At 44.1% G+C, this 27,740-nt stretch overlaps 1 protein-coding gene across 1 annotated transcript; it reads right to left on the bottom strand.

The window, feature by feature from the left end:
* Window positions 1–759: 759 nt before the first annotated feature.
* On the bottom strand, window positions 760–24,227 carry DYNC1LI2 (dynein cytoplasmic 1 light intermediate chain 2). The gene is made up of 13 exons (XM_070388293.1): window positions 24,003–24,227; window positions 23,781–23,854; window positions 21,713–21,829; window positions 17,785–18,015; window positions 12,275–12,444; window positions 11,250–11,343; window positions 10,121–10,256; window positions 7,878–7,989; window positions 7,317–7,376; window positions 6,417–6,458; window positions 5,905–6,022; window positions 5,017–5,133; window positions 760–3,711 (listed from the first exon to the last, which is right to left on the bottom strand). Exons 1-13 carry the CDS (start codon window positions 24,107–24,109, stop codon window positions 3,611–3,613), a joined length of 1,479 nt encoding a protein of 492 aa, XP_070244394.1. The 5' UTR covers window positions 24,110–24,227; the 3' UTR covers window positions 760–3,610.
* Window positions 24,228–27,740: the final 3,513 nt, after the last annotated feature.

Genomic DNA, 27,740 nt, shown 5'->3' with positions numbered 1-27,740 from the left:
AGACACTAAGGCAAATCCAGACTGTGGGATATTCTCACAAGACAACTGGCCTGGACTCAGCTAATACATATAGGGGTGAAATACCCTGGTGTTTAAAATTGATTTTAAATGGCTCGGGGGAAAAAAGTGAGACAGATATAAGGAAGGAGAGAGGGAGAGGGAAACAGAAAAAAATATGGCAAAAAGTCAATTACTGGTGAATCTATGTAAAAGAACACAGGTATTTAATATATTCCTCTTTCAACTTCTCTGTTGAAAATTTTTTTCAAAATAAAAACTTGGGGAGAAAATTTCTGTAAACAATCAGCTTAAAAAGAACAGAAAATTCAACATGCTTAAAAGTGTAATAATCAGAAACACAATTCATCTCTAATATAAAGTATCCAATTTTCTTAAACATACTTTACTGTTGCCCATTTCAGTAAGTGAGAAACATTATGGCTCTGAAATTCCTCTATGAATCCTCAAGGTTTCTAAATAAGTTAAGCAAAAATTTCTTAGCTCAATTCTGACAATCAAAAATTTACCTATGAGGCAAGAAACTATGCTGGACAACTCACAACCCGTGCCCTTTACCCACAGCCTGGAATTCCACGTACCTCAGAATATGGCTTTAAAGTGTTCTTTAATAGAATTTCTGATATTTTCAAGTGACAGAGGTATACATTTTTAGCTACATGGTAGACACCCCGTATATGACTAGTGGACAACTCAGTGTATCTCCAGCGGATGATTTATCGTAAAGAAAGTCACCAAAAATTGTAAGCAGTCTGGATTCGTGTTTATTGAAGCCAGTAATTAGAGACATCTTCTTTTCAGCACTAGAAAGCAAGGTTCCACATGACTGCATACTGCATCCAGATAGAGTCACACCCCTGGACTAAGGCTGGTGGGGGAATATATCTGCAGTCCTAATTTTTAAGTTAAAAACACCAATAAACTTAGTATAGAGACAACAGTGAACTTTCACTTACAGCATCAACATTGTTAAGGTCATGATGTACAGAGCAGTCACTTTCAATTAACTAATAAAACACATCTTCAGTTTAAATACTGGTTTAAAAATGCCAATCCAAAAAAAAAAAAAAGTGCAAACAAAATTAAATAATTCTAGCAGCATACCCATTGCATTTTTAGGAAAGACCAATTCATGGCCTTTATCATGGCCATATCTTTAAGGTTGGGCTTGTTTCTTTGATTTTTCCATTTTGAAGACAAACAGCAGATGTAGCCACTACAATGTATATAAATAGTCATAAAATTATCTTTAACAGTCTACCATACAAGTGTATTCTGCAAATAAAATGAATTTTACTTTAAAAAGTAAAGGCTGTTTATTGTTTGGCCTTTGGTTCCAATGCTTGAAAACCCCCAAAATAACAAAAAATATGCCCCCTCCTCCCACCCCCACTAAAAAGAACCCTGCAGCTCCCCAAAGTTGGTAGACTTTGGCAACCACTGAGCACATGACACTATACATCAGCTTCTTCTGATCCTAGGAGTAGCCACTTGTCCCGAGAAACTAAAAGTGATTGCCAAGAAATCCTCCTTCACAAGACAGATGTCTTGGCATTTCTTCGGTTCTAGTACATTTTATACTGACACAAAAAGTGCTTATCAGTTTAAGTGATAAAAGTAAAGTCTTGCGTTAAAATTTAAAATCACACTGTCTCCCTCCTGGATATGTGGCCTTTCAAAGAATTTTGTTTTATTTCTGAGGTCACTTATTTTGTGCCCCCAGCCCGCCCCTGCCAGATGCTAGAGAGGGATAAAGTGACCCCATCATTCGTGTGGCCGCAAGCTGTTTGGCCTCTATTGGTCATTATACCACAACTATCATTCCAAGTCAGTTTACTGTCATCACCTGGACAATCTGGTAACTGGAAGCCACAATACATTAAAAAATAAAAAATAAAAAAGGGGGGGGAGTGTATTTTCAACAATAAAACTGGCACGAGAAACGTATTTTTGTTTGTCAGAAAGGTAAGTAAATACTCAGCTTTCTCCTTAACAGTGTTCAGACCTTTACAAAAAAGCAATTCAAGACAGTCTTAGAGTCTTGTTATATAACACAGGATATTAAGTTACACCCAGTACAGTTAGTGGTCAGTCAAATCTGGTATGTAAAAGTAATGATATTAGGGAAGTTATGCTCAGAAACAGTACAACAAACATTCATATAAAAAAAGTAAACTCCACAGAAGTGAACTGTGGTTTTTCCCTTGGTTTGACAACAAAGGTTCTATACATTAAATTAATGGTAGTGTTTGCATTTCAACGTTTTGTGTCATGTATAAAATTAAAAGTGCTGTTTTAAATCCACAGAAGTCACTTCCAGGATGATGGTGTGACACGACAATGTGCATGTATTTGCCCTAAATGGAAACACCTGAAACACTTATTTCCATAAGAAAAAAAATGCTAGTTTATGAAAGACATAAAACAAGAGAAATGCATCATTTCCATCCTCAATACAAAACATTCATACTAATCTGTTTATCTGATAGCATTGATCAGACCAGGGAGCTAGGACAAAACCCTTTTGCATCACTGGAACTCCATGAAAGTTTCCAATGACCTTAAGGCAGGGACAGTGTGAGCCAATTAATCAGAGTGCAATTACATTAAAACCTCCTTCATATTTTCTGTAGCACACTGCATAATGGTAAAATGAGAGGTTGGTCACCCATTCTCTACTAATAGGCCAGCCTGTGGTAGTAAAAAAAAAAAAATGAAATAAAAAATGACAAAGCAGAAGCTATTCAGAAAACACAATTCAAGGTAAACTAATGTGGTAACTGCTGACTTTAAACACACCCCACAGTGACTGACTGCCCCACGATACACATGTGTGGAGCCCAACACCTCCCACGAGGACACGGCCTGGGCCATGCACGTGAGCCCTGGGCAGCTGCCATCTTTCCCACCCCCACATCAGCTCCACCTGACTCAGGCATCCCCACACTTAACACATCTTCCACAAGGTAAAGATGCATTCAGAACAAGTCCAATTCTTATTTTGCTTAGTGTTTAGTTTGGAAACACTTCTGATTTTTAAGTTTTAAAAATGATTTGACTTCTACTGAACACACAGTATTTACTAACATTGCTCATCTCCTCCTCCGCCTCCTGCAACGTTCAGCTTCCCCAACACTTTTCTCATTCTTCCTTCCAGTCTTTCTCTTCCCTGGACTTTCTGCTACTTAATGTGCTTCCCATGAAGAAGTGAATCTGTTAACATGCAACTGGTTGGACTAGCCACCATCTGATCAATGACTTCCCGGTCTCACTGGCTCCACCCTAAAAGAAAGTGGGCCCTCTTTCTCTCCATCTATCTTCCCTTTCACAAGAGGCCCAGCTGCACTTGCTGCCCACAAGAGAGCCACACGCCTGAGAGTCCAAGGGTTATCCATCACAGAGGGGTCTGACACACAACCTTCCTAAAGGTGCATTTCACACTCGGACAGCCACTGAAGTTTTTTTTTTTTAAGTTCATCTCCCCTGCCCCAAAAAACTGATAGCATGTGCCATATCAGAAAAATCCTGGTCTTAGAGAAGATCAATATACATAGTTATTTGGTCATTTTACATATGCACTTTTTAAGGAGGATCAGGCTTCATTTTCTGTTGAAGAGTTTGTTACCATGGAGTCTGGCTTTCGAGTCATTCTATCCAGTTCTTCCTGAACATTTGTCAACACAGTCTTTTGTCCTTAAAAAAAAAAAAAAAAAAAAAAAGCAGTGATGAGAGACCAGAAAAAAAAACTTTTTTTAAGGAACATTTAAAATAATACAGATTTCTATAATCATTTTTGGTGATAATCCCAGTAAGAACGAGAAAAGTCTTTTTTTCACTGTATTGACTATAAGGAGACAGACCGTATTTCAGCCCTTCTTTATTCCAAATGCCACAGTTCTGGGCTCCCGGACTACATTACTGCCCCCTGCCTGGGGATGCCTTTGTGCCAAACACAAAGGCCTTTCTGAAAACCCTCTGAGCCCTATGCAGTCTCATCACCATTTTCCGAGAGGTGGTATTTGAGTTTCTGGCATGCAGTAAACTACTCTCTGTGCCTCAGACAGATGTCTATGTTTTGTTTCTAATACAACGGACTCATATGGAGTCCTGGAATCACCATATTTCAGTAAGAATATTAGACTAAGGCTGACAATTTCAACCTTGCACGAAGTTGGTGCACACAGTATTGAACACTAACTGGGGCCTAAAAGTGACCCCTCTTTCCTCCCAGGGAATACCAGCTTATAGCCTGGGCCACCAGACCAGCCTCCTGAGTCTCCAAGAACACAAGAGCCCCTGAAGGCCCAGGCTGACTTGAGGATACAGTGATTTCCTGAGGGCTTTGATCAGAAAATACCAATTAAGGAAAACACTGTATTAATTAATATTCCTTATAGCCAATGGAAAAGTAAAACCCTTCTGAAATGGCCTCAAGCTTCCTGAGAAAATGCATCATTTTTGAGGAAGCTGGTTCCTTTGTTTCAGAGACCTCCAAGTCATAGACTTGCCCCACCTGCCCATGTGGAAGAAGATGAGTGGGCGGTCACAGAGATGTGTATGTGTGACAAGACAGGGAGCTTCATGGAGGAGAAATGCCTGCAGAGTTCACAGGCAGCTGATGACAAGACGGGGGCAGCAGAGTGAACAAAATCCTTATAAAGCAACATAAAAATTAAAAAGTAAATAAAATGTCAACAGTACACTCTAGACCATGCTTTCAATGGACAGAGCTTCTACACCTGGGCCATACGTTTAGGATCTACCTCAATCCACCCAGGACTCGGTTCCTGAGAACCAAATATACATAAATCCCACCTCAAATGTGCCAAGAAATTTGCATGGTAATATGGTAATTCTGTTGTAAAGTATACCGCTCAGTATAAACCAAACACCTGTCCAGAACATCAAGGGTCTGAAGGTCAGTGGAAGCAGACACTCCTGTCTACCACCTCATCTTCCAGCACCCCTCCATCCCAAGGGTCATAAATCTCCCAGTACCTGACTTCTTGGATGTGCTCTGCACCCCACCAGCACCAGGACTTCCAGGAGAGCCTGTTTTTTTACTCAATAGACTATTGAAGAAGCTGGCCAACACCCCTTCACTTGCTGCATTATCTAAGGAAACATTAAGGAAAAAAGCATCACACAAACTGGATGACTCAATTAAACAACAAACTATTTTTCAGCTTAGAATTATCCACTTGTGGTTATGATCTTTGATACTGAGCACATTCCTTCACTGTGATGCCTTATATACTGCTACTGCTAAGGCTGATTACATGTTAGCATAATTAATTAAGTGAATCTTGTTTATATTTCTCACCTGAACCTGTACTCCAAATCATCTCCCTGTCCATGAGGCAGAAGTTTTATAAGCCCATGACATTCCAAAGGTGCTGTGAAAAACTCTCATTCAGAATACAGGCATCAAACATGCAAGAACTAAATACAATTTGAGCGTTTTACTAAAGCCAGTATCTTGGGGTATTATTAAGTCACTGGGATGAGGGCCAAACCAGTAAGGCATCGAGCTTGACAAAGGAAGTGACAATTCATAATTGGTAAAAATATATACCTATTAAGAAACAAAACCAAGGATTCAAAATATACATTTTAAAATGACTTATGCTGTATTCTTCCCTGAATACAGAGAGGCCTAACCAAGGCCTTTACAAAGCCAGGCGTGAGGGCACCAATTCCAGCGAAGGAACAGGCCTTGGTCTCTGCCAACCCATGAACTCCCTCTCTCTAAGACAGAAGTGGAAAACAGCCCTTGTGGGGAAGAAAACAGCTCAGCTGCCTTAAGATTCCACCTACCAAACCCACCGACTCAGCCCCTAAAGCAGGAAAGAGGCCAAGGACCCTCCACGGAGACAGGGTACATACTTTTGATATTCGGGTCCGGCTTCTTTACTGACGTGCCTGGGGAGGCACTGGGCACGCTGGCTGGCCCTCCCCGGCCCTGGGTTCTCGGAGAGCCAGAGGGTCCTCTTGCAGGGGATTCCTAAGTCCAAAACCAAGTCGAGTCAAAATAACAGAAAATACATATTCCCAAAACAAAGACATGCCTCTATGGGGTATTTTTCATAGTCTAGGGAGATAGGTGGCAGGAATGAGAGTTTGTGCTCAGCTCAGTTTCTTTTTAGATCCCAGTTTCCCCTGAGAGAAGAAATATCAAGATAACAAAGCCTGTTCACTCTAATGCCCAGAACTCTGTATTCCTTCATCAGACATTTTCTGATTTTCTACCATGTTTCTGGCCCTGGGCTTTAAGGGGGACAACATTCCCTCTGAAAACATAAAAGCCCACACAAATAAAAGCTCTCACAAATAATGGTATAAAGCTTGGCCACCCATGACGCTGGCCCTTGACCCTCAGTTTAATTTAAGGTACTTACGGAGGCTCTAGTGGGCGTGGCTGGCTGCTTGGCAAGGAGTGACTGCAAAGAGAGGGACACACCAGCCATTAACACACGCCTGCAGAGTGCACGGGTCTGGAGAAACACTTCTGAGTACTCCACTAGAGGGCACCATTAACAACAGCCAAATCATAGGGTCTACACTATAAATGCAAACATTTTAATTGAGCAATTTGATCGATGGTGGGAAAAAAATACTTCCAGGAACCAGTTTTTAAGCTAAAGAAGTAAAGAGAGCACAGAAGGGAGGAAAAGCTGGCAGAGGAACTATCAACTCCCTCTGCTGACCTGTCTGCACCATGGGGTCTAACAACTGTCTCAGTGAAACAGAGAGGTGGGGCAGGGTCTGCAATCTGAACCGCCAGCTTGGCTTTACTCCCCTCACCTACAAAGTGTGTGTACTGGCTCACCTCCTTCATGCACAGGGCTGTGTGGGGGCTAGGTGACATACTGGAAGTGAGGTCAGGGCATTTGGTAAACTGTCAACATGGAAAACGCTATGTTAGAAAATGTACATTTACAGACAGAACAGGTACTTAAGGACTTCCCTGGTGGTCCAGTGGTTAAGACTCTGAGCTCCCAATGCAGGATGCACAGGTTCAAATCCTGGTGAGAGAGCTAAGATCCCGCATGCCACTCAGCATGGCCAAAAAAAACCCCAGAAAGGAACAGGCACTTAATAAGGTTGTAAGCCTATCGCTGCAGGAGAATCTGCAAGGCAGGTACTTTGTACTAATCTGACAAACGAGAGGGAATGACGAGAACTGGTAACAACCCCTTTGTCACCGCAAGCTCTTTGTGGTATCCCCTAACCTTGCCCCAGGGAGCTGGCCTTCCACTCACAAAAAGCCTCTGCTCCAGCCTCACTGGTCTTCTTACCTGTTGCTTCATTAGAAACACCTGCTCATCCTCCGCTGCCAACTCTTTGTCATGGACCAGCTGTGAAGTGAAGCAACACACTCATTTGCAGTCACAGGCCAAGAACACCCCAACTACTTGTCAAAATTCACGCCGAAAGGAGACTCTTGGGTTCATGTTTCAACGTGGGTTTCGGGAGTCTTTGCAGAGGTAGGTTTTTCTAGCCTAGCAAAGACCCTGTTTCAAGGCCAGCCCTGGCATATGGGCAAATGATATTTTAAGTCTGGCAGGTTCTAAACAATACCTCCCAGCTCAGGGTCTGCAGGTGATCTCAGGAGCAAAGGGCATCTACGAAGAGTAACCCAGAGGCAACGGAGGCACTCCGTCCCTCATGCCGCACCACCCAGAACCACTTACATAACATCAGATTTCATTTAAAGACTTTTTAAAGGCCCTTGGATTATTATCTATTTTTTACCCCCTAAGTGGTTCAATGTGTAAGATGTCTATCTTTATACATTAAAAAAAAACAAAAACAAAAAAAACCACCTACAACTCTTAAAAAATGATTGATTAGGGTACCTTTCTCACAGGAGGTTTCACAATAAAGTCTTCATATGCATCTTCTGGCTTAACAGTTGTGAAATTTTCATGTAAAATAGCTATTTTCTTTTCATTGTCCCAGCCTGCGGGTCTAAAGGCAAAGAGACAGAAACCAACTTGCTTCTCCTTAGATGCATTAGAGAACACTCCGCACACTCCGGGTTAGAGGACCTCCGGCTGACACCCTTTTCCCCCAAGTTCTGATACGCAGTTGCTGGGCTGGCTGGTAGTCTCTGGCAGACAAGCCAATATTCACTGCAGGTCCAGTTCCATACTGAGGTCACAGGGCCAAGGCCTGAGGAGCCAGCAAAAGATCTCTCTGACTGTACATGCTGACTGACCCACAGCAAGTGTTCAGAGCTTTTCCACAGCTCCACCCAGAAGGACAAGGACACCATGGGGCCCTATTCTGACAGAGGGGAGAATACAGAGCAACAGGGAGCCCAGGGTGAGACTGTCTCTCTTGGAATCTGGCACGGAGACCCACCCATGAGTAGTCTGAAACCTCTTCTTTCTGACAATGGTCCTCTTATGGCTTGGCTAATTTTACTGATGTGTGAATATGTACCCTGGAGCAACGGGGAGCGGTAGGACCTGCACTACCCTAGGCCCCAAACCAGAGGAACACAGGAGTTTTTGAGGATCCTAAATGGGTGCTGCCCAGATGGACATCGCAGGGCAGGATGGCACCCAGGCTCCATTAAGTTAAGCTGAAGCCTAAGGTAAGGAGCAACTGTAAAATGCCCTACACGACATACTTTTGTCTAGGCTTCCCATTCTCCATCCAACTCTAGCTCTATAACCAAGGAGGTGCTTAGTCAGGGCGCTCCCCATGAATGGCTTTGCTGACTTCACCAGCTCCTGTTGGGCAACAACCAACAGGACCTAAGGTGCCAAAGACACTGCCACGACCCATGTCACCCTCAGAAGCTCTGAGCTGCTTCTCCACTCCAGACCAGCCCTGAACACGACCAGTCTCCCTATGTCTCCTCCTCCTGAGATCTGAAGTGACTTGGGTACTGACTGACTCCAAAAGCAAACCACTCACTGAGAGCTTGTGGTTTTGGTGCTGGCCTGACTGCTCTGGACAACGGTTCTCTGAAATCAGTCCACGTCTCTGAGTCTGCTGTCTGGGAATCTCCCAAATGAAGCTCTCCCTAAATGTCAAGGAGACAGCCTGTTCAGTCCCCCGAGAGCTCTGGGCTTCCTCACCTTCAGTCTTTTCCCACACCGTCCCTCCCACCCTTCCATTCCTTCTGGCCTGCACACTCCACTCCCCCGCCAGCATCTCTCCTCTGCTCTCCCTGTGGCACTGCCTCTACTACCTCACCAGCGACCTACCCCCTCAGCTGTGTCTCTTACAGGCCACACACACGGACCACATCTCGTTCATTTCTGTGTCCTCAGCAAAGAACGTGGTCACCTAGGAGGTGCTCAGTGTTTGCTGGATGAACTGCCATTCTTTTTTAAGTCAAGAGGACATCTAAGCCTAAAAACGCACAAGGCCTCTCAGAAACCACACCTTCAACATTTATTTATGCATCCACCATACTTCTCATTCTCCAGTGAGGGAATGACACAGGTTCCAAGTCTCTGCCCAGGACGGTCGGCCCCAGTGGCTCCCAAGTGTGAAATGTCAGAAACACAACAGACATTCAGTATAGCCTAAGCCCAAGCTGATGAGATGCCAGGGAGGGCACAGGCAGTCATCCTGCCAACAGATGCCATTACACCAGACGTTGCAACAGAAAATGTCCAGGATCCCCGAAGCGCCAATTCCCTATGCTGCCACTCCTTTTCTCAGCCAGTATTTTACCAGAGTCGACAGTAAGTGGCAAAAATGTTTTGACAACTTGCTTTTAATGAAAAGAGGCAGCACACCTGACCTCACTCCACCCACTTCCTTCAGACAGGAGGCAGAATGGCAAGTAATCTGGAAAGCAGCGGAGAGGTAAAGTTGGGTGTATCTACGCCCTAGGAGGTCCAACTCCAAGAACTTTGCCAAGCAAGCTGGCTGTATGAGAGAAACAGAAGCACCTCACTTGGAAGGATAAAATGTAAAGAGCAAATGCACCATAAAGAGAAGCGTTCAAAAGCATCACCCTCTGCCTTCTTCTGATGTCTATGTCAGAAGCTTCCTCTGTCCCTTTTTCACTGTAATAAAACTCTGCTACACACACACACACACACGCACACACAGGCATCACCTGTAAAGGACTCACATAAAAACTGCTTCCTTTTCCACAACTAAGGCAGGAGTGGTAAAGTGGAAACCGTATGTTTTATGAACAATGTACTTATACAACAAGTCGAGGTTTTTCTCTTCTTTAACTGATGTGTATATCAAAGCCGCTCCATCTGATCAATCTGCTTAAGGAAAACCAATTCACTGCAGGAGGAGACAAAAACGAACACATACAAGCACAACCCTCAAAGTATTAGTCACAGGTTGCTCATTTTTGATCAATACACAATTAAGAGAAAGTGTTAAAATTTTAACAACGAAAAAGGGAATAGTAGCAGAAGAAGCAAGTCAAAAGCATAGAGCATGTCGATGATAGCGGGCCACGTAGGCCTTCTTTTTTTTTAAACATGTAAACTGTCATCTTCTGACCAATTTAGTCTGTGTCCCAAGCAGTCAAGTTACTGGTTCTAAGGCTATAGCCTGGGAAAACCCTCAGCCCCGTCAAGGCACACAGGTTCTTTCCCAGACAGATGCCCACATGTGATCAAGTGTGCCATTAAGCATAAAAGAGACGGGCACCACCATGTTACTGGCCCTCACCACTGAGCTGGACAAGCTGAAGAGCCCGAAGGAAGCAGTGGAACCCACCTTTACCCTCCCCAGCCCAGGACGTGGGGCTACTAGATTTTCACAGAAGACTCAAAAGACTGTTGACAAAGCATCTCTCTCATTGACAGGACAAAACGTAATAGAGGAAACCCTGAAGCATCTACAACACTGTCATTTGGGTAATTAACCTTTTCTAAAAACAAAAAAAAGTGAAGTTTAGAAAGATTTCCAAGATACAGTAAAGATAATTTGTAATAAAATTATCATGTATCAGCTTTCTTAATATGAAAGCCTAAAAAAAAAAATATGAAAGCCTATCATATGTGCACCATTAAAAATAGAAAGCAATAAAAAACAAGCAGAAATTAATGTCTCAAATACCAACACTGTAAAATTTTAAAAAGTAAAAACATGTATACAGTTTCATCCTGGCATGAGACTGTTTTGGGTTCAGGAAGCACTTCACCTCTTTGAAGATGCCCCATCCGGAGCAAGCCCGGATCAACACACAGAGGGAAGCCTGTGCCCTGGGCCCCAGCTCAGCGCCCCAAGGATACACTGAAGGCAGAATCTCCGTAGGTGTGACTGGATGAAGTCAAAGTGCTCGTCCCTGTAATCGTGCTCCTTCTCCAGGACGCTCACCGCATCACACTGCAGGGAAGACAGAAAGAGAAGGGAGTCACCCTTCTGCCTCTCTGCCTGCTGAGGCTGGGACCACTGGCTGCTTCAGAAATAAAACCATCATAGCTTCAAAGAAGGAAGCTACAGCCCAGAGTCCACACGTTAATTGACTAAACAGACAAGAGTGAAAAGCAACTGGAGATTTTCCCCTTCATCCTGGGCCTCAGCTTCCACATGTGTAAAGTGGGATAAAATAGCCCTGATCATCTCACAGTTGCTCTAGGAATCAAACAAGGGCACATCAGGAAACAGGCCCCCTGGACATGACTGTGCACCGCACACTCCACAGGGCTGCATCCTCACAGAGTATGCTGTGAACAGCTCATGCTATACTTGGGCAGCCTACCAGCTCTGACTAAGATCACAGAACTTCTGAACCCGAAGTGTTTTTACAGCTATTTCCTTTTCATTTCTAAGAGACACAACTTTATGTCTCTATGACTACCCTTAATTTCTATTCCTACCTCATTATTTTACAAACCCTGAATCCACTTTCTTCTTTTTCCAGGGTTGCTATGTTCCTTTCTGAAAACAAGTCCAATAGACTTTAGAGACCAAAAGCCAAAAGAATTCTGCTCTTCTGTGTTCCTTTTTCACCACTAGTTTGAGCTAAATGAACTGGTTTACACAGCCTTAAGAAAACTACTTTCAGATCTGAGTCTGCATCCCTCAATAAAGTTGACAGTGCTCCATGAGATTAACTCAAGCTATAAGTAAATGTCACATTTCTAGCAGCAAGGTAAAATGACAATATTTTCTATACTGATATATTCAGTGTACCTTAATGAATCCTGAATTAGCCCAACATCCCCTTAGGAAGACACCTAATGAGAGCTTCTCCAAGTTTCTTACAGATGGTGAGTGTTCACTGACCAAACCCAGCCAACCTTACGGCTCCCACCTTTGTGCACACCACCAGCACCGGGATCCCGAGGTTATGAGTCAGCACATTGTCACCAAGAGGCAGGGCAACATTTTCTTCATCAGGACCTGAGGTCAGAGGCCCTCTTCTTTGTGGGGAACCTTGACAACCTTCCTCAGGCTCGACATAGTCTTGAAAATCTTTCACAACTACAGGTAAAGAAGGAAAAGAAAATTACACACGCATTCACACAATAAAAAATGCACAAGCCAGCTTTAGAAAACTGAAAGAGGGAGTAATAAGCACAAAACATTCAGAGTTGTGACAAACTTCCTAACTGCATCTGACTTAATTGCAGTATTAGGACTTAGGGGTACTGATGCAAAACTCTCAATTCTGTCAGTCTGAGCAGTGTAACCTCAGAGCGGCAAAGATAGTGCCCTGGTCATCTTCAACTGTATCCAGCTCTTAACAATTAAACAGGTTTTTAAAAATCTCCTAAGGCTTCAACAGTTCCTACTATGAAAACAAAAAGCAAACACTTTTTTTTTTGGTCCACACAGGGAGGCTTGCAGGATCTTAGCTCCCCAATCAGGGATTGAACCCGGGTCACAGTAGTGAAAGTGCTGAGTCCCAGCTGTGGGACCACCAGGGAATTCCCAACGATTTTCTTATATGTTTTACACTTTCAAAATATTAGGGTAGTTGAACTGTGTTAATTCAACAGAGGCAACCACTAGAAATAGGTTATAACTTATAAAACTTCCCAGCTTTCTCATTAGAAATAGTTAAAACCACCTGATCTACACAAAAATATGCTGTTTCCACACAGAGGAGGTGTGTCCGTGGTAAAGAGTGAGGCTGCACTTGCCCAGCACCACCTGCACCTCCTCATCGTCCTCACTCTTGTGGACTTTCACCTGTAAGAGATCCTGAGGTATGTGTGTCATGGACCTGTCCCTACCTCACACAAGTAGGGGTCAGCGTTACCACATTCACTCCCTGGCACACACAGTCACTATTTTGGCCAAGGATGCAACCCCACAGGAGGGCCTTCAAGCTGAGAGCGGTCTATGGTCTTGGTTCAGGCAAAGCCCACAGACCTGCCCCTTTTTCTTGGTGCTTCAAAGTCACATGTGAGGCCAGAGAATAAGACATGGTGATTAAAGCTACTTCCAGCCAGAGGAATGGGCAGCTCTACTCTTCTACAAATAACACAAGTAAAGGACCTAAAGGGACCTCTGCTCGCATCCTCAACATGCTCACTGAGAAAACACAGAGGACTAGACGAACGCAAACCTGGAGAGAGGCGCGTGTTCTCTTCTTCACTCACAGAACAGGTTTCAAATATTTTCAAACGATGAGTTCTAATTTACAAAGAATTTAGGTTATCATTATCCAAGCTTCTGCAATTATCTGGGAACACACTGTCTTTCACATAAATTGAAAACCACTGATTAACCCCAAAAGTGGAGATGTAATGTTTCACCTCTACAATTTCTCTTTAATTAAACTCATTCATATAAAGTCATTGCCAATATAAACAAATGACTGAAGAGATCTTCACTGCATTGCATTTTGGACAAAAACAGAGAAGGGTTTTTTGATAACTGCTGAAGGATCTTGAAGGCATCAAAAGTTCCCACTTATTTTTTAGAAATCTGCTTTATTTTAGCTTTATGCAGCCAAGACCGACACACAACAAACTGCACGTTTAAAATGTAAATTTGGTTTTTGTGGGGGAAGACCTGACTTGTGTCTTGCGGAAACTCAGTTCCCTGACCAGGGACTGAATCTGGGCCACAGCAGTGAGAGCCTGAGATCCTAACTACCAGGCCACCACAGAACTCCCTAAATTTGGTATTTCTGACATTATGAATACACCCCTGAGTCAGTACCACGATCAAGATTGTGCACGTATCTATCACCCCCAGAAGTTTCCTTATACCTTTTGGTAATCTGTTCTCTCCACCTCTCCTCAACACCATCCCTAACTCCATGCAATCACTGATCCACTTTCTTTCAATACAGATTAGTTTGCGTTTTCTAGAATTATATATAAATGTAACTGAGAATATGTTCTCTTTTTAGTCTTCCTACATTTTCTCTTTAAAAGCATTTTAATAGATCTTCAAGTCAATGAAAAATACAATGGCTTAACTGGGTAGTATCTGTAACTCCCCAAGGTCACATGCAGCAGTCAAACAGGCCGTGAGACAATGAGCATGGCAGAGCCTGGAACTGGTTACAGGTGAGCCAGGTGACTGCGGGAAGGCAGGCGGAGGTGGGGGTGGGGGGAAGCTCCAGCAGTCTGCTCCTTGAACCTCCACTCCCAGCATGCTGCATAAACTGTGTTGTGTTCTACACATGCCATGACATGAACATAGGTGGGAAACCCTGGGCTAGACTCCTTGTTCTCTGAAGGACTGGCTTAAGTACTGCTATCCAAAAACAACAGGAAATGCACACGTTTTTAATAATCCAGCATTTTAAAAAAATAAGCTGGAAGGCAGAGCAGATATTCCTAACAGAGGTGATGAAAAGGAATGATAAAAATAAAGTGAGGACTGTGTAATCTGAATAATAATGTGTATATTTCACTTAGGGCACACAAATTTGTTGTTGTTTAGTCACTAGGTGGTGCTGACTCCGTGTGACACCATGGACTGTAGCCCGCCAGGCTCCTCTGTCCATGACATTCTCCAGGCAAGAATACTGTAGTGGCTTGCCATTTCCTCCACCAGGGGATCTTCCTGACCCAGGGATCGAACCTGCGTCTCCTGCATTGGCATGCGGATTCTTTACCACTGAGCCACCAGGGAAGCCCAAGTGCACACATACTATAGTATTAACAGTTTCTCTCCAGCAGGTGGGGTGGCCGGGATTTCACAGCAGGAGCCATGCGCCCACCTGGGGCGTCAGATGGAGTTGGTACAGGAAGGAGCAGCGCTCTACCCTACTGCTGCCACCTCCTTCTGTTCTTTCCCCTCCTGCCTCACTGATCACCTGTTGGTTCCACAGTTCTGAGAAGACTTAAGAGACAGTACCTAACTGTTTTCCTCTACCTGATAAGCAAGGGAAGCCACCAACACAAAGCTGGAAAGAGAAGACCAACCTACACACAAGCACCACCTTCTGGCAGCTTCAGGGACTGCTCTATCCTCCCCCATCAATCCTGCTGCCAAACAGCTGCCATGGATTCAGGACCACTGGGGACCCTAATCCGGAAAAGAGCGGCTGGCCAGGGAGCATCGTTCCAAACTCAGCTGACTGGAGACTGAAAGCAGGATGGGTGACAGCCTTTTCTTACTCAATACAATACCTAGAGTGCAATTAAGCTGGAAAGTGGGAGTCCTTCAAGGAGAAGATGGGCAACCGCTTTATTAAAATGTAACCTAAAACCAGCACTAACAAAGGCAATCCTTCAACGGGTAACACAAAGGCATGAATACCATTCCAAGCATCTCATAGGAAGGGCAGTGAAAACAAGAGAGGCCCTCAGAAGGTTAACCAGAGTCATGAGGCATGGATGCGGTTCCAGAATCTCTAGCTACCCTCCAGTGTCCCCTCCTCTTCTTCCTTACAACCAAACAGAACCGTGATACTTAGAACACACGGCCACATTGACTACATCTCCTAAGGAAATGTCTTCTTAGGAAGACCATGGGCACACGCCCTTCAGTCCTTTGCTTTTCCTCCATCCAGGTGCCTGCAACACAGATGTGAAGGCTGGAGCTCTAGGTGCCAAGAGGAAGTGAACCACACCCTAGAGATGACCAAGCAGTAAGCAAAAAGGAGCCTGGGTCCTTGACCTGTCTTCCTCGAGCTGCTTTCCAGGCCTGAACTAACTAACCACCTCTGGATTTCACTTGCAGGAGCAAGTAATAAAACCCAGTCTTGTTTAGGCCACTGTTATTTTGGGGCTTGTGTCACATGCAGCTCAATCTGATCCTAAGTGACACAGACATCAATGACTAAGACCACAAAATAAATTCAGTGTGTCATGGGAACACAAGCTCCCCAGGATTGGGCACCCTGTCTGCTGTATGTATCCCCAACACCTAGAACAGACGTGGCCCCAGACAGACACTTGCCTTCTCTGGGAAGCAAAAATATCCTTGGCCCAATGTCTTCCTTTTTTTTTTTTTTTCTGTTTTAACAAACCTTTACAAGGTTTATAACTCTAAGAAAACAGGTTCAGAAACTGAAATCTCCTGTGCCATTAATCTGGGTACGATGGTAAATGTGCAGCGAAAGGAAAACAGCTCTTCAGCCTCAGAACTCTTCTCAGAAGTTGCCTTCAGGGTCTCTATTTTAGGGGAAAGATCGGCTTTATCTAAAAAAGTCAGTGTTTGAGGACAGATGCGCTGAGCTGCATAACAATCACTGCAGCACACAGGCGGGTGTCCCAGGAAACATATGCACACGACAAACTAAAGAATCACCCGTTAAATTCGTGTTAGGTAATCTGAGCCAGGGGCAAGCAGAAGTTATGACAGGAAGACACCCAGCAAGAAATCTGATTTGAAAAGCACATTGAGATTCCCGATGTGTCTCTGCCAGTAAGTATGAAGGTCCCGTGTGCCATGCCCCAGCAGCCCTCATTAATTCACTGAAGGGAATGATGTCATCCTGTGGAAATAAGCCAGGCGGAGCCAAGACTGCCCTGGCCAAGACAGCACTGCTGCCGCTGCCACAGCTCCAGCCCCTGCCCCTCCCATTTCCCTGGCAAGTGGACAGAAGCTGATGTAACTGCACAGAAGCAAAGAAAACGAAAAACAAGCTTCTGAATCACAAAAAGGAAAAACAAAACAAAAACGAACTTCCTTTGAAGTTTGTTCTCAAAAGGCCTTGGATGTCCTGAGTCTTAAAATATCCTTTCATTTTAATGACACACAAAAAAGAACTTCCTATTTCTTACTAAAATCGTATTTGCTGGATGGCAAAATGAACCAAGTTAAGAGCCGAAAGATTTATCTTTTGCGAGGCTTCCTTTAAATCTGCAAATGAAAGGACCTCAATGATATCCAGGGCAATGGACTTGCTACAGAAATCACAATAAATCTCCACACCCACAGATGTGAACTCAGCAGACAAGGGGTAAACAGAAGAGGAAAAAGACTTATAGAACCAATCACATTTTAGGGGATGAGGCAAGAACACTTATTATAAAAGAAAACCAATGACAATAAGGAATACTGATTCATGTATTTTCTTCAACTGTGACAGCGGAGACAAAGACTGCTGTGAAGACTTTTTTGGCCATACCACTCGGCTTGTGGGATCTTCCTTCCCAGACCAGGGATGGAACCAGTATCCCCTGCAGGGGAAGCACGGAGTCCCAGCCACTGGACAGCAAGGGAATTCCTGCTTTGAAGACTTTCTGACTACTGAATCGACAAAAGCAACTCTGAAATAAACGGTGCAAACAAAACAAAAACTCTATAAAGAGAGCTTTGCAGCCTCTTGATCCTGTGAAAAGGAAGGTGGTTGGAATCATCCAAAGAGACCAGGGAATTTTCCAATTAGGAAAACCCTACATTACTTACACTTCCGTTCCAGCTCCCTCATTTCTTCTGGTGGAATTTTCATTTTATCAATGTGCTCACGTAAAACACTAGCCCATTTCTGTAGTGATTCCATCACAGTCCAAGGCCTAGACATATCTGCAACAAAGATGACCAGGGTCTCCGGCAAGGATTCAGCAGAAACTGCAAATTTCAGCAGGCCTTTGTGGTATAGATCTCCATCCAGAATCCACACATTGCAGCGTGTGTGATCTAAGAAAAGAAGCGAAGTGAAGTTACTGATGATGACCATCAGCACAGCTGAAAAGGAGAGTCACAGCAGGAATAAATTTGAAGATGACAGCCACAGAATTCCACACAGAACACAAAAAAATCCTGACCAGAAAACACAACAACTCTTCATCAAGGTGCCCTGTGAACTGTCCAAACTATAAAATTTCTTTAACAAAGGACATTTTAGCTTTCAGTAAGAATCAGAAAACATGAATAAAAGCTACAAAAGTTCCCTGGACATCTGTGCCATAGTCTAAATAATCCATTCTAAGATATCAGCAATCTGTGAGGCGGCAAGCTGTGGCCAAGAGCCTGTGGTTAAACAAGCTCTTATTCTGTCAGTCACACTCAACAGTGAGCTCACATACCACAAAGGGTGCCACAGAAACAGGACCTTTGTATTTAAATGCTGAGATAAACTCATTACTTACATAACTAAGATATGGATTATGGGATGCCTGATGATATTAAGGAATTACACTTATTTCTGGTATAATATAATTACATTTTCAAAAATCCTCATCTTTTAGATATACATATGGAAGTAGTCACAGATAAAAAGAAATAACGTCTGAAATTTGCTTGAAAATAATCCAACTTGGAGTAAAAAGAGGGTGTGAAGTATAGCTGACATAACACTGACCAAGAATTGGTAACCTGAAGGCAGGGGATAGATACACTGGGGCTCATCAAACTCGTCTGTGTTTTAGGTAGTTTGGTTTTCCCCAGTAAAGTTAAAAACGCATATGCACAAATGTGCAAGTGCTGACAGTTAATGAAGCACATGATTCTAAAATTATACCTACGTAATCAAACCGTAGAATTCTCCGAATTAATAACATACATAAAAATTTTTAAATATCTTTTTCAAGAAAAAAAATTTTTAAATATAAGCACGTCAAGGGAGCCATCCTACTATCAAAAATATAATTTTATTAACTTTTTCCCTAATAAATTCCAACTTACACTTTAAAAAACCTGTCTTCAAATTGGGTAAAGGTCAAAAGGAGATTTTAGGTGTCCTACTGACCTTCCAGAATCCTCCTTGTTGGAAACCATTTTGGCTGAGCAATGCGTGTGCTACCAGGAAGGACCCTGAGTCAGAGTGACTGGCCAGAGACAACCCAGAAACGAATCCTATCACCATAAAATCCGAGAATTCAAGCCATGAAATCCGAGAATTCAAGCCATGAAATCCGAGAAGTGGCAGAGCATTTCTCCTGGGTTCCCTTACCCTCCTGTGCTCCGCCTGGGTGCCCCTTCCCAATGAAGTCTCTTGCTTTTTTTTTAAAAAAAAAAAAACAACCTATCTTCAGTTAGCTACCTTTTTCTGGTATAATCAATTAATTTACAGGCTGTAAAAAATTTTATATTCATGACTTTATTTCAACAGTTTACAATAAAGATATCTACATCCAACTATGCTTTCAAAACTCTTAACACATTTCAGATAGCGGTTTTGATTTGGATTCTCTGAATGCCTTCAAAAATACTGCATTGTACCTGAAGTCTGCAGATTTTAATGCCTGCCCCTCACAAGAAATAGCTCCTTTCTTCCCACTGCCCACTACATATAACCCAACCCCTGTGCATGGAGATCACACACACCACAAGTGGTGTTAAATGGATACCCCAAATCCTGAAGGCAGAGGTCCTTTGACATGTCAAGTTCTACCACAAATGAAGGACAAACCAGATCCTATATTCTCTACCTAGGTGATTGCCTGCAAAATGTATATTTATAACCCAGTCATAACACACAATTAAAAAAAGGGAGGCTGAAAAATGTATAATTAACCACAGGTAAGGACAACTCTTTCATCAAAGAGGAACCTCCAAGTAGGAGGCCTAAAAAAAATCCCATAAATGCAGAGGTCAAGAAGCTTTTAAGGCAACCTAAGGAATCTGAAATAAAACTTAACATGTACTTCAACTCAAAGGCAAGTGAACATGGTTACTTTGAGGCTGGGATGAGATATGTTTATGCCCTTTGAAATAAGCATCTGTAGAAATGTACGGAGTATATACATGATGTTTCATATACTTTCAAAAAGTTACTAGATCCCTTTGCTGTTCCCCTGAAACTACCACAACATTTAATCAGTTATATCCCAATACAAAATTAAAAGTTTAAAGTTTTTTGGGGGAAAAAAAATGGGTACTAGACCTACCACTGTGTTTCAAGCACTCAGCGACACTTAACACACGCCACCTCTCATTTTGTCAACTTACACACTAGTTTCATTGCCCAATATTACTAATGAGGAAACCGAGGAACAGAGTGAAGTCAGTTACAACTAGTGACTACAGGAGTGGGATTCTAAACCAGTCCTGCCCGGCTACAGTGCCCAAGTTATTTCCACAATAATCATCAAAGACAGGAAGCAAAAGACTCGGACATGTAAGGCCCCCTAGTCTAGCTCAGGGACCCGAGTCCCAACCCTATTACCTACACAAACTCCAGTGGGCCTAGACGGGCACTGGAAAGCCTCTGCTCGCCTCAGACAAGGAGAGTCCTCAGCGCCTTCTACCTCTCTTTCACACTGAACACAGGGAATGTTCAGCAAGGAAAAGTAAGCCAAGGAAGGAGGAGCAGGAAAAAAATCCCTGGAGTGCTAAGATGACCATAACGTTAAGATTAAAGATATTTCCCCCTCTATTTAAATAATTCTTGGAGCTCGAAGATTTAAGGTAGAAGGAACCACCTGTGATCAGCTTCTTCATTTCAGCAATAAAGAATGAGGAACTAGAGGTGACGGAATTTGTCCTCCTGTAAAATCACTGTTACATGGTGATTCTTACTGTTTAAATGGGTAAAGGCAATTTTAAATAGAGTAATTTAATGAAGATATTTCATCCTTAGGCTACACAGATAACTTTCCTACAAATTTAAAGACCTAGGCACTAATAATTATTTATTTTAGAGTCATTCAAGATCTAACATAAAACCTGAAAGTTTAGAAAGGAGGCAATACTGACTAATGGTAACCAAAAACCATTATTCCAACTGGACTCATAAGAAAAAAACTTTTAAATGATATCTAATCCTTATAAGAAAGCTTACCATGCACTTTTAATCATCTCAAATACCCAGAAGGTAGAAAACAATTACTATCCACATTCTACAAATGTGAATTAAAAGAGAACATTATTGCCTCTGAGTCTCTATTCTCTCCACTTGGGGAAAACAAACAGAAAACACTAAACAAATATCCCCCAGGAAATCAGCATTTCTACACTGTCACCAAAAAAACTCCAAAATTCTCTTGTGAATATCTGTTAAGCTGTTACATTTTGAACTACACCAATTTCAGATTTTCCACTAGAACCAGCCAGAGTAACAATGGTGCCCAGATCAGCCAGCCAAGCATTTCTCTCAAAGAAAAGTGCAAGGCACTTAAAAATTTCTTAGTTTCTTATGTTTATGTGCATCTGAAACTTTACCCTCAGTATCTCCTTTTAAGTGGGGCCACCCAGCTAACAGGCCCATTCCCCACTTTGCTGCCATACTCTATACAAAGAGAAGAAGGTAAAGTCCTACAAAGACACACACTTCATCTAGTCCCCTGTGACTAATTCTCTTAGAACTAAACAGAAAATTGAGAATGCACGGCCATTTTGCAGGAATGGTAACCAAGGACTCAGACACCTGCATGGGTATCAATGCTTCACTCACCATCTCGGTCCTCATCGTGGACGCTGAGGTAGAGATACTCTAGGCCTCTTCCTTTTTTGCCATGCTCAGCTCCTTGAAGTTTAGTCATGAGGGTTGTTTTACCAGAACCATCTTCACCTACAAGTGACGCACGTAAGAAGACAAAGTGTACTGTTTACTCTAGGCAAGGATGGGGAGTCTGCACAGTCACACAAGGCACTTTCATACGGAGCTTGCTACAGAGGTCTCATCTGCATTCATAAACAAAGCAGGCCCTGCTGCAAGAGTAGTCAGGGTGGGTAAGAGTGAGAAAGGTGGTAATTTCCAAGATCTCAAATGACAATCTACTGCAGCCATCCTTACCTCCCAAGGAAAGGAAGAAGGCAGGTCCACAGACCCTATCTACAATTTATAAGACACGCATATGGAAAAGTGAAAGTAAAAGGTCGGGCTAGTGTCTCACAAAATAAACTTCTGCCCCAAGAAAAGCAAATCTTCAAAATATAATCAACCTTAATGAAAAAAACTCTAACCCTGCCTCATAACCATGAGTGATGGGCTGCTTTCCACTTTCAGTTTTCGTGCATTTCTTTCGTAAGCACCCTGAAGGCTAGGAAACCAATGAAAATAATCACAGACCTAAGCAAAACTCTTAAAGCGCAGCCTTAGTAACCACCAAGCCTCCCCTCGTCCCCCTCCACCAGCAAACAATTCCCCTCCCCCAGCCTCAAAAGAAACCTTAAACATCAGAAGGAGCCACCACCAAGAAACACTGCTGGCACTCCTTGGATTTAATAATACAGAATTATGGACCAGGAAAACCGAAAGGCAATCCACAGATCCAAGTTCTCCTCTCCACCCCCAATGCCACTCTCACTCAGGCCCTCCACATCCCATTTGGACGTCGTGAGCACTCAGCCTGACTTCAGGCCACCTGCCACTCTCTGCCAGAGTCCCCTTTCTAAACAGAGATCTGGTGCCCTGGATCCCCCAATCTGTGAAGACCCCTAAGCATTTTCCGTTACCTGCTACAGTGGTCATCAACTAAACACCATCCATTCCCCTCAAAAATAGTGGGAAAACCACCCTCCAAGTGATTCCCATGAGAATCAGACTGTAGAGGTGAAATAAAAAGCCCCCAAGAATCAAGCGGCTTCAGGAAAAAGCAGCGACTCTTCAGCCTTCCACAGTGTACCTCCACCTTACCTCATCAGTCACCTTCCACAAGGAGGCTGTGCTAGCTTCCACCCTCCTCCATCCTCGTCACCTCTGTGTTCCTGAGAATACTAACCGTCTGCGGCCCTGCATGTTGACACTTATCCTTCAAAACACCTAACTCCAAACAGCAGCAAGCCATGGCTGATGCTCCAGAATCATCTGCCTATGCCCAGGACATCTATCCCCATCTCACTAGACTGAGATTCTTGGGTAGTGTCTGCGGGATGTCTGTACAGTCCCCAGATCCAACCTGGGCAGTACAGGACTCACTCAACAAATGGGTATTGGCTGTATGAATGAACCCAGCCAAAGCCTCTCACTAGACAGAGATGCTGAGGGACCTAAGCCAGGTAACCCAGCAGTGAAGCCTGAAACAATGCAGGAAAAGTCCCTGGTGGGGACTCCGAAGCCTGCTGCCCTTTGCGGCGTTCCTCTCACCTTACACTGCTTCATCAAGATCGAGAAATGGCTCCTGTGGCATCTCCTCCCAATCCGACGACCCCCAGTTCACCGCATTCCTCCCTCCTCCTCCGCTAACCTCCTCATCCAGTCCCTCCCCTCTTTATGCCCAGTTTGGTGAACTTCGAGGCTAGGAGCGCAGGAAGTCAGGGTCATTTAAAGCAAAGCTAATATTGCGGCCAAGCGACTAAGGAATGTGCCGAGAGCACTTGCCAGCATCCCTGGGCTCTCGAAAAGGGGCAGCGTCCCGACCTCGGCCGTGGTGACTCGGCCACATAGGGCTATCCAGCCAGGGTCTACAGACCCTCCCGAGCAGGCAGGCGGCAGAGGAGAGGAAGGCAGGGACCAGGGAGAGGGCGCCCCGCCTAGCCCACCCCAGCTCCCCGGACAACGCCCCGCCGGCGGTGCTCACCGAAGACCAGAATGTTCTTGCCAGACGGTAGCTTGGATCTGGCGCGGGTGGACACCTCGCTCAGGATCGAGGACCTGTGGGAAAACGGCAGAGCTGTCGGCCCCGGGACCAGCCTGAAACTGACCGGTCCGCGACTGCCCGTCAGTCCGTCCGACGGTCCGCCCCGCCCGGTCGCACCCTCCCCGGACCGGCTGCCCTAGTCCGGCCGCCCCGCAGTCTCACCACAGACTCTGGCCCTCCTCCTCTTCACTGGTCAGGTCGCCGGCGGCCGCCACCGCGGGCCCGTTGGGGCCCAGCAGCAGCTTCTTCTCCACCCCCACCGGCGCCATCTTGCCAACTGCAGCCACAAAGAGGGCCCTCCCCCGGGCCCGCCGAGGACCCGCGAGGACCCCGCCGGGCCTCCCGCGCCCGCCGCCCCCCGCGCCGCCCGCCCCGCACGGTCCGCGCCGCTCGCCGAGCTCCGCCGGGCTTGCGAAGTCCGCGGGCTCCTGCAGGGTCGTGAGGCCACCGCAGTGGTAGGAGGTGGGCGGTGGTCAGGCAGCCGCCTGGGCAGCCCTGCTTCGGGAGGTGGCGGTGCTAGCGGGAGCCGCCCGGGCGGAGTTCGCGCTGGCGGCCTCTGCCGGCCGAAGAGCGCAACAGCACCCCTGTTCCAGGTCTTCCGTCCAGTGGCCGCTCCGGCTGCGCTGTCCGGGGGCCGAGGCACCGGACGGAGGCGCTGAAGCGAAAAGCTTAGGCTTTGGAATGAGAACAATACAGGATAGCGCCGTTTATCGAGTGCTTATCGTGTGCCAAGTTATCTCACTAAATCTCGTCTAACTCTCTAAGGGTGAGGAACCTGAAGCTCAGAAATCTTGAGAACCCTGACCAAGGACTCAATGCTTTCCAGCTATCTTGTGATAGCATCCTGGTACTTGAGTCTTACTCATCAGTTTTAACCTATTATATATACCATGGACTTTGCCTAATCCTAATCGAGCCACGAGTTGAAAGATCGGCCTTAAACGAGACTCCCCAAATACAAATATCATGCTTTTCACCTCGTCCTTCCTTGACCCTATTAAGACCACAAGGCAGTGATTTTTACGGCAGTGAATAATACACTTTTTACGTTAATTACAGGGCTTTTTTTTTTTTTTCCTGGGAGCCAGCGTTTGACACCAAAAATAGTAGGCTTTAATTTCCTTTCTTCAGGAAAAGAAAGAAAAAGGGATAGATGTGAAAGGAGAAGGGGCAGGGGAGGAAAGGGGAAGGAAGAGGGTAATGGGAAGAAAATGAAAGAAAAAATACATTTCACCTGTCCAGTTTCACTTTAGGTGTGACTGCTACCTGAGGGCTCTGTGGAAGCAGAGGCATTTTACAAGGCATTTCTAAATATCACACGGAAGTAGGATATAGCAGAAAAGCAAGGAGTATGTGGGTTTCAGATGAGTAGGACTTTGATCCTGGCTCTGCCAAAAATTAAAGGATCCAACAAATCGGCATATCCTCTGCCAGCCTTAATGTAAGGTTCAAACAAGAGTGAAAACTTACTGAGAATTGTACCTCTGGAAGTCTAGGAAAAGCAGAGAAAGTGTTGTAAATCATAAGGCAAGTAGTATCAGAATTTTCACTGGACAAAAGACGGAGTTGAAAACTACAGGCCAGTGAAATTCATCAGCCCTAGGTGAAATTCTCTAATGTGACCAGTTGGAAAAGGAAAAGATAGCACCAGATTTAGTTCTTTTTTTTTTTTGCAGGAATACCAAGTAGGAGGATGCTGCAGACACAGCAAATTCAGATTTCAACAGGACATTTGCCAATGCATATCGTAGACAAGAAAGTGAAATGTAGGCTGGATGATGGTATCCAGGCTTGTTAAAGACCAGGCCCAGAGGGGGCTGATGAGCAAGCCCCCCTGCCCGGCCCAGAGGAGGCTTCTAGGAGCCTGCTCCAATCTCCTGCCTTGGCCCAGGCAATTCAGGGTATACCATGCGCAACTTGGATGAGAATGCAGCCACACACTCATAGAAGTTGTGGATGACCTGAAGCAGGAAGGGAGGCCTAACACACTGGATGACAAACTGAGTACAGAATAAATCTAAAACTCAACAGGGGGGCTTCCCTGGTGGCTCAGATGGTAAATAATCTGCCTGCAATGCAGAAGACCCAGGTTTGATCCCTGGATTGCGAAGATTCCCTGGAGAAGGAAATAGCTACCTATTCCAATATTCTTGCCTGGAGAATTCCATGGACAGAGGAACCTGGCAGGCTATAATCCATGGGATTACAAAGAGTTGGACACAACTGATTAACACATACAAACACTGAAGTCTTGTAGTGGAGTTAAAATAAGAACAAGGTAAAAATTTAAAAATGTCTTAACTATATCAATTATAATTGGAGAGTTGGTCATGTAGAATGCCAAGAAGCATCTTAGGTAAGGTCCATTAATCCTTTGGGGCTTCCCAGATGGCACTAGTAGTAAAGAATCCACCTGTCAATGCAGGAGAGGCAAGAGACACAGGTTCAATCCCTGGGTCGGGAAGATCCCTGGGTCAGAAAGATCTGGAGATAGAAATGGCAACCCACTCCAGTATCCTTGCCGGGAAAATCCTATGGACAGAGGAGCCTGGCGGGCTATAGTCTATGGGGCTGCAAAGAGTTGAACGTGACTGAGCACACAAGACTCACTGAATTGAGTCCACATTCACTTGCTCTTGTAAATCCTTTGGGCTAGCAAAAAAACTGGTCCCTATACTCTGCCAGTCAGTCCACATTTTGGGGGGGACAGTCTATAAACAAAAAGGTGCCCAGTGGTCAGTGACTAAGTTCATAAGGGGACATGACACTATTCGGCTGAAGCAGGAAGTAGCTAAGATTCAGCAGCATGGAAGATAAAGGATGTAGAGGGGAAATTGATGAACATTTATCATTAACTCTCTAAAGGGCTGGTATGTGGAAAAGAGATTCAACTTTGTGGTTCTGCAGGAGGTACTCCACAAAGGCGTATTTCATTTTGGCATAAGCAAGAATTGACCATCAATTATCACCCTGTGAAACAGTGAATTCCAGGTTTCTGAGCATATAGGCAAAACAAAAGACAGCCACCAATGTCCAGATTGTTGTATAGCAGTTAGTTCATGCCTCTGGCAAGGAGCTATAACTGAGGTAATCTCCAACTCCAAGAGTCTGACTTTTTGTTCCCTGTGGAACTGGTCGGGTTTGGGTTCCTGAAACCAAACAGTCCTCTAATTATGTGATCATTCTTTGGCTTTCCTTTTGATGTGTATTTACTATCATATTCCATTTGAGGGAAAAAAAGCAGTTCATGTTAACCAAGTTACCCAAAGGTTAGGATAAAATTTAAAGGTTTCAGAAGGCAATGGAAGTTATTTTAAATAAAGTGTCAGTGACTGATACAAAATATTGTCCAAGTTACAGTGTGTCATACTCTTGGGGATGCTTCTTTAAGTACTATTTGATCTTCTGGTACATAGATAATTTCCAATTAAAAAAAAACTATTGCCAGCAAGGTTGAGGCAACAAAATGTTTTCCCCATTGACCTAAAACAACGTTCACACATCTTGAGAATTACACATCAAAATAGCCCAGCAGACCATTTAAATCATCTCCATAGAGCTTAGGAAATACGGACAGATAATGGACTAAATTCACTCACACTTTAAATGATGCAAAGAATTTTCCTAATTGTAAATTATTCTTAGGCCTAAAGGAAATTTTGGATTTTAAACAGACTTTTCTGCTTATTGACCCTCTGGAATTTTCATTGTGGAACAGAAATTAATAAAAATTCTGCTTTGTCTAAGTAGACATACTCATGATCTGAAAGGGTCAAAGAACACATGCTTATAGGAAAATACCCTTCAGTATTTGTAAGAATGACACCAAGCAGCGAGCCAATATGTACAGAAGTGCAACTGAGCTTTCAGGCCTTGATACTTGATCACTTTGCCACAGTA

The sequence above is a fragment of the Bos mutus genome, chromosome 18 (genome assembly GCF_027580195.1).
Source record: "Bos mutus isolate GX-2022 chromosome 18, NWIPB_WYAK_1.1, whole genome shotgun sequence".
In the NCBI taxonomy this organism is placed as follows: domain Eukaryota; kingdom Metazoa; phylum Chordata; class Mammalia; order Artiodactyla; family Bovidae; genus Bos; species Bos mutus.
This window is presented reverse-complemented; position numbering and strand designations above follow the sequence as displayed.

Coding starts and splice junctions, on each gene's coding strand:
- DYNC1LI2 (XM_070388293.1), bottom strand. CDS start 24,109: ATGGCGCCGGTGGGGGTGGAGAAGAAGCTGCTGCTGGGCCCCAACGGG. Junction 7,377..7,877: donor TGAAACCTCCTGTGAGAAAG/GTACCCTAATCA, acceptor TTCACTTCACAG/CTGGTCCATGACAAAGAGTT. Junction 6,459..7,316: donor TGTTTCTAATGAAGCAACAG/GTAAGAAGACCA, acceptor CTCTCTTTGCAG/TCACTCCTTGCCAAGCAGCC.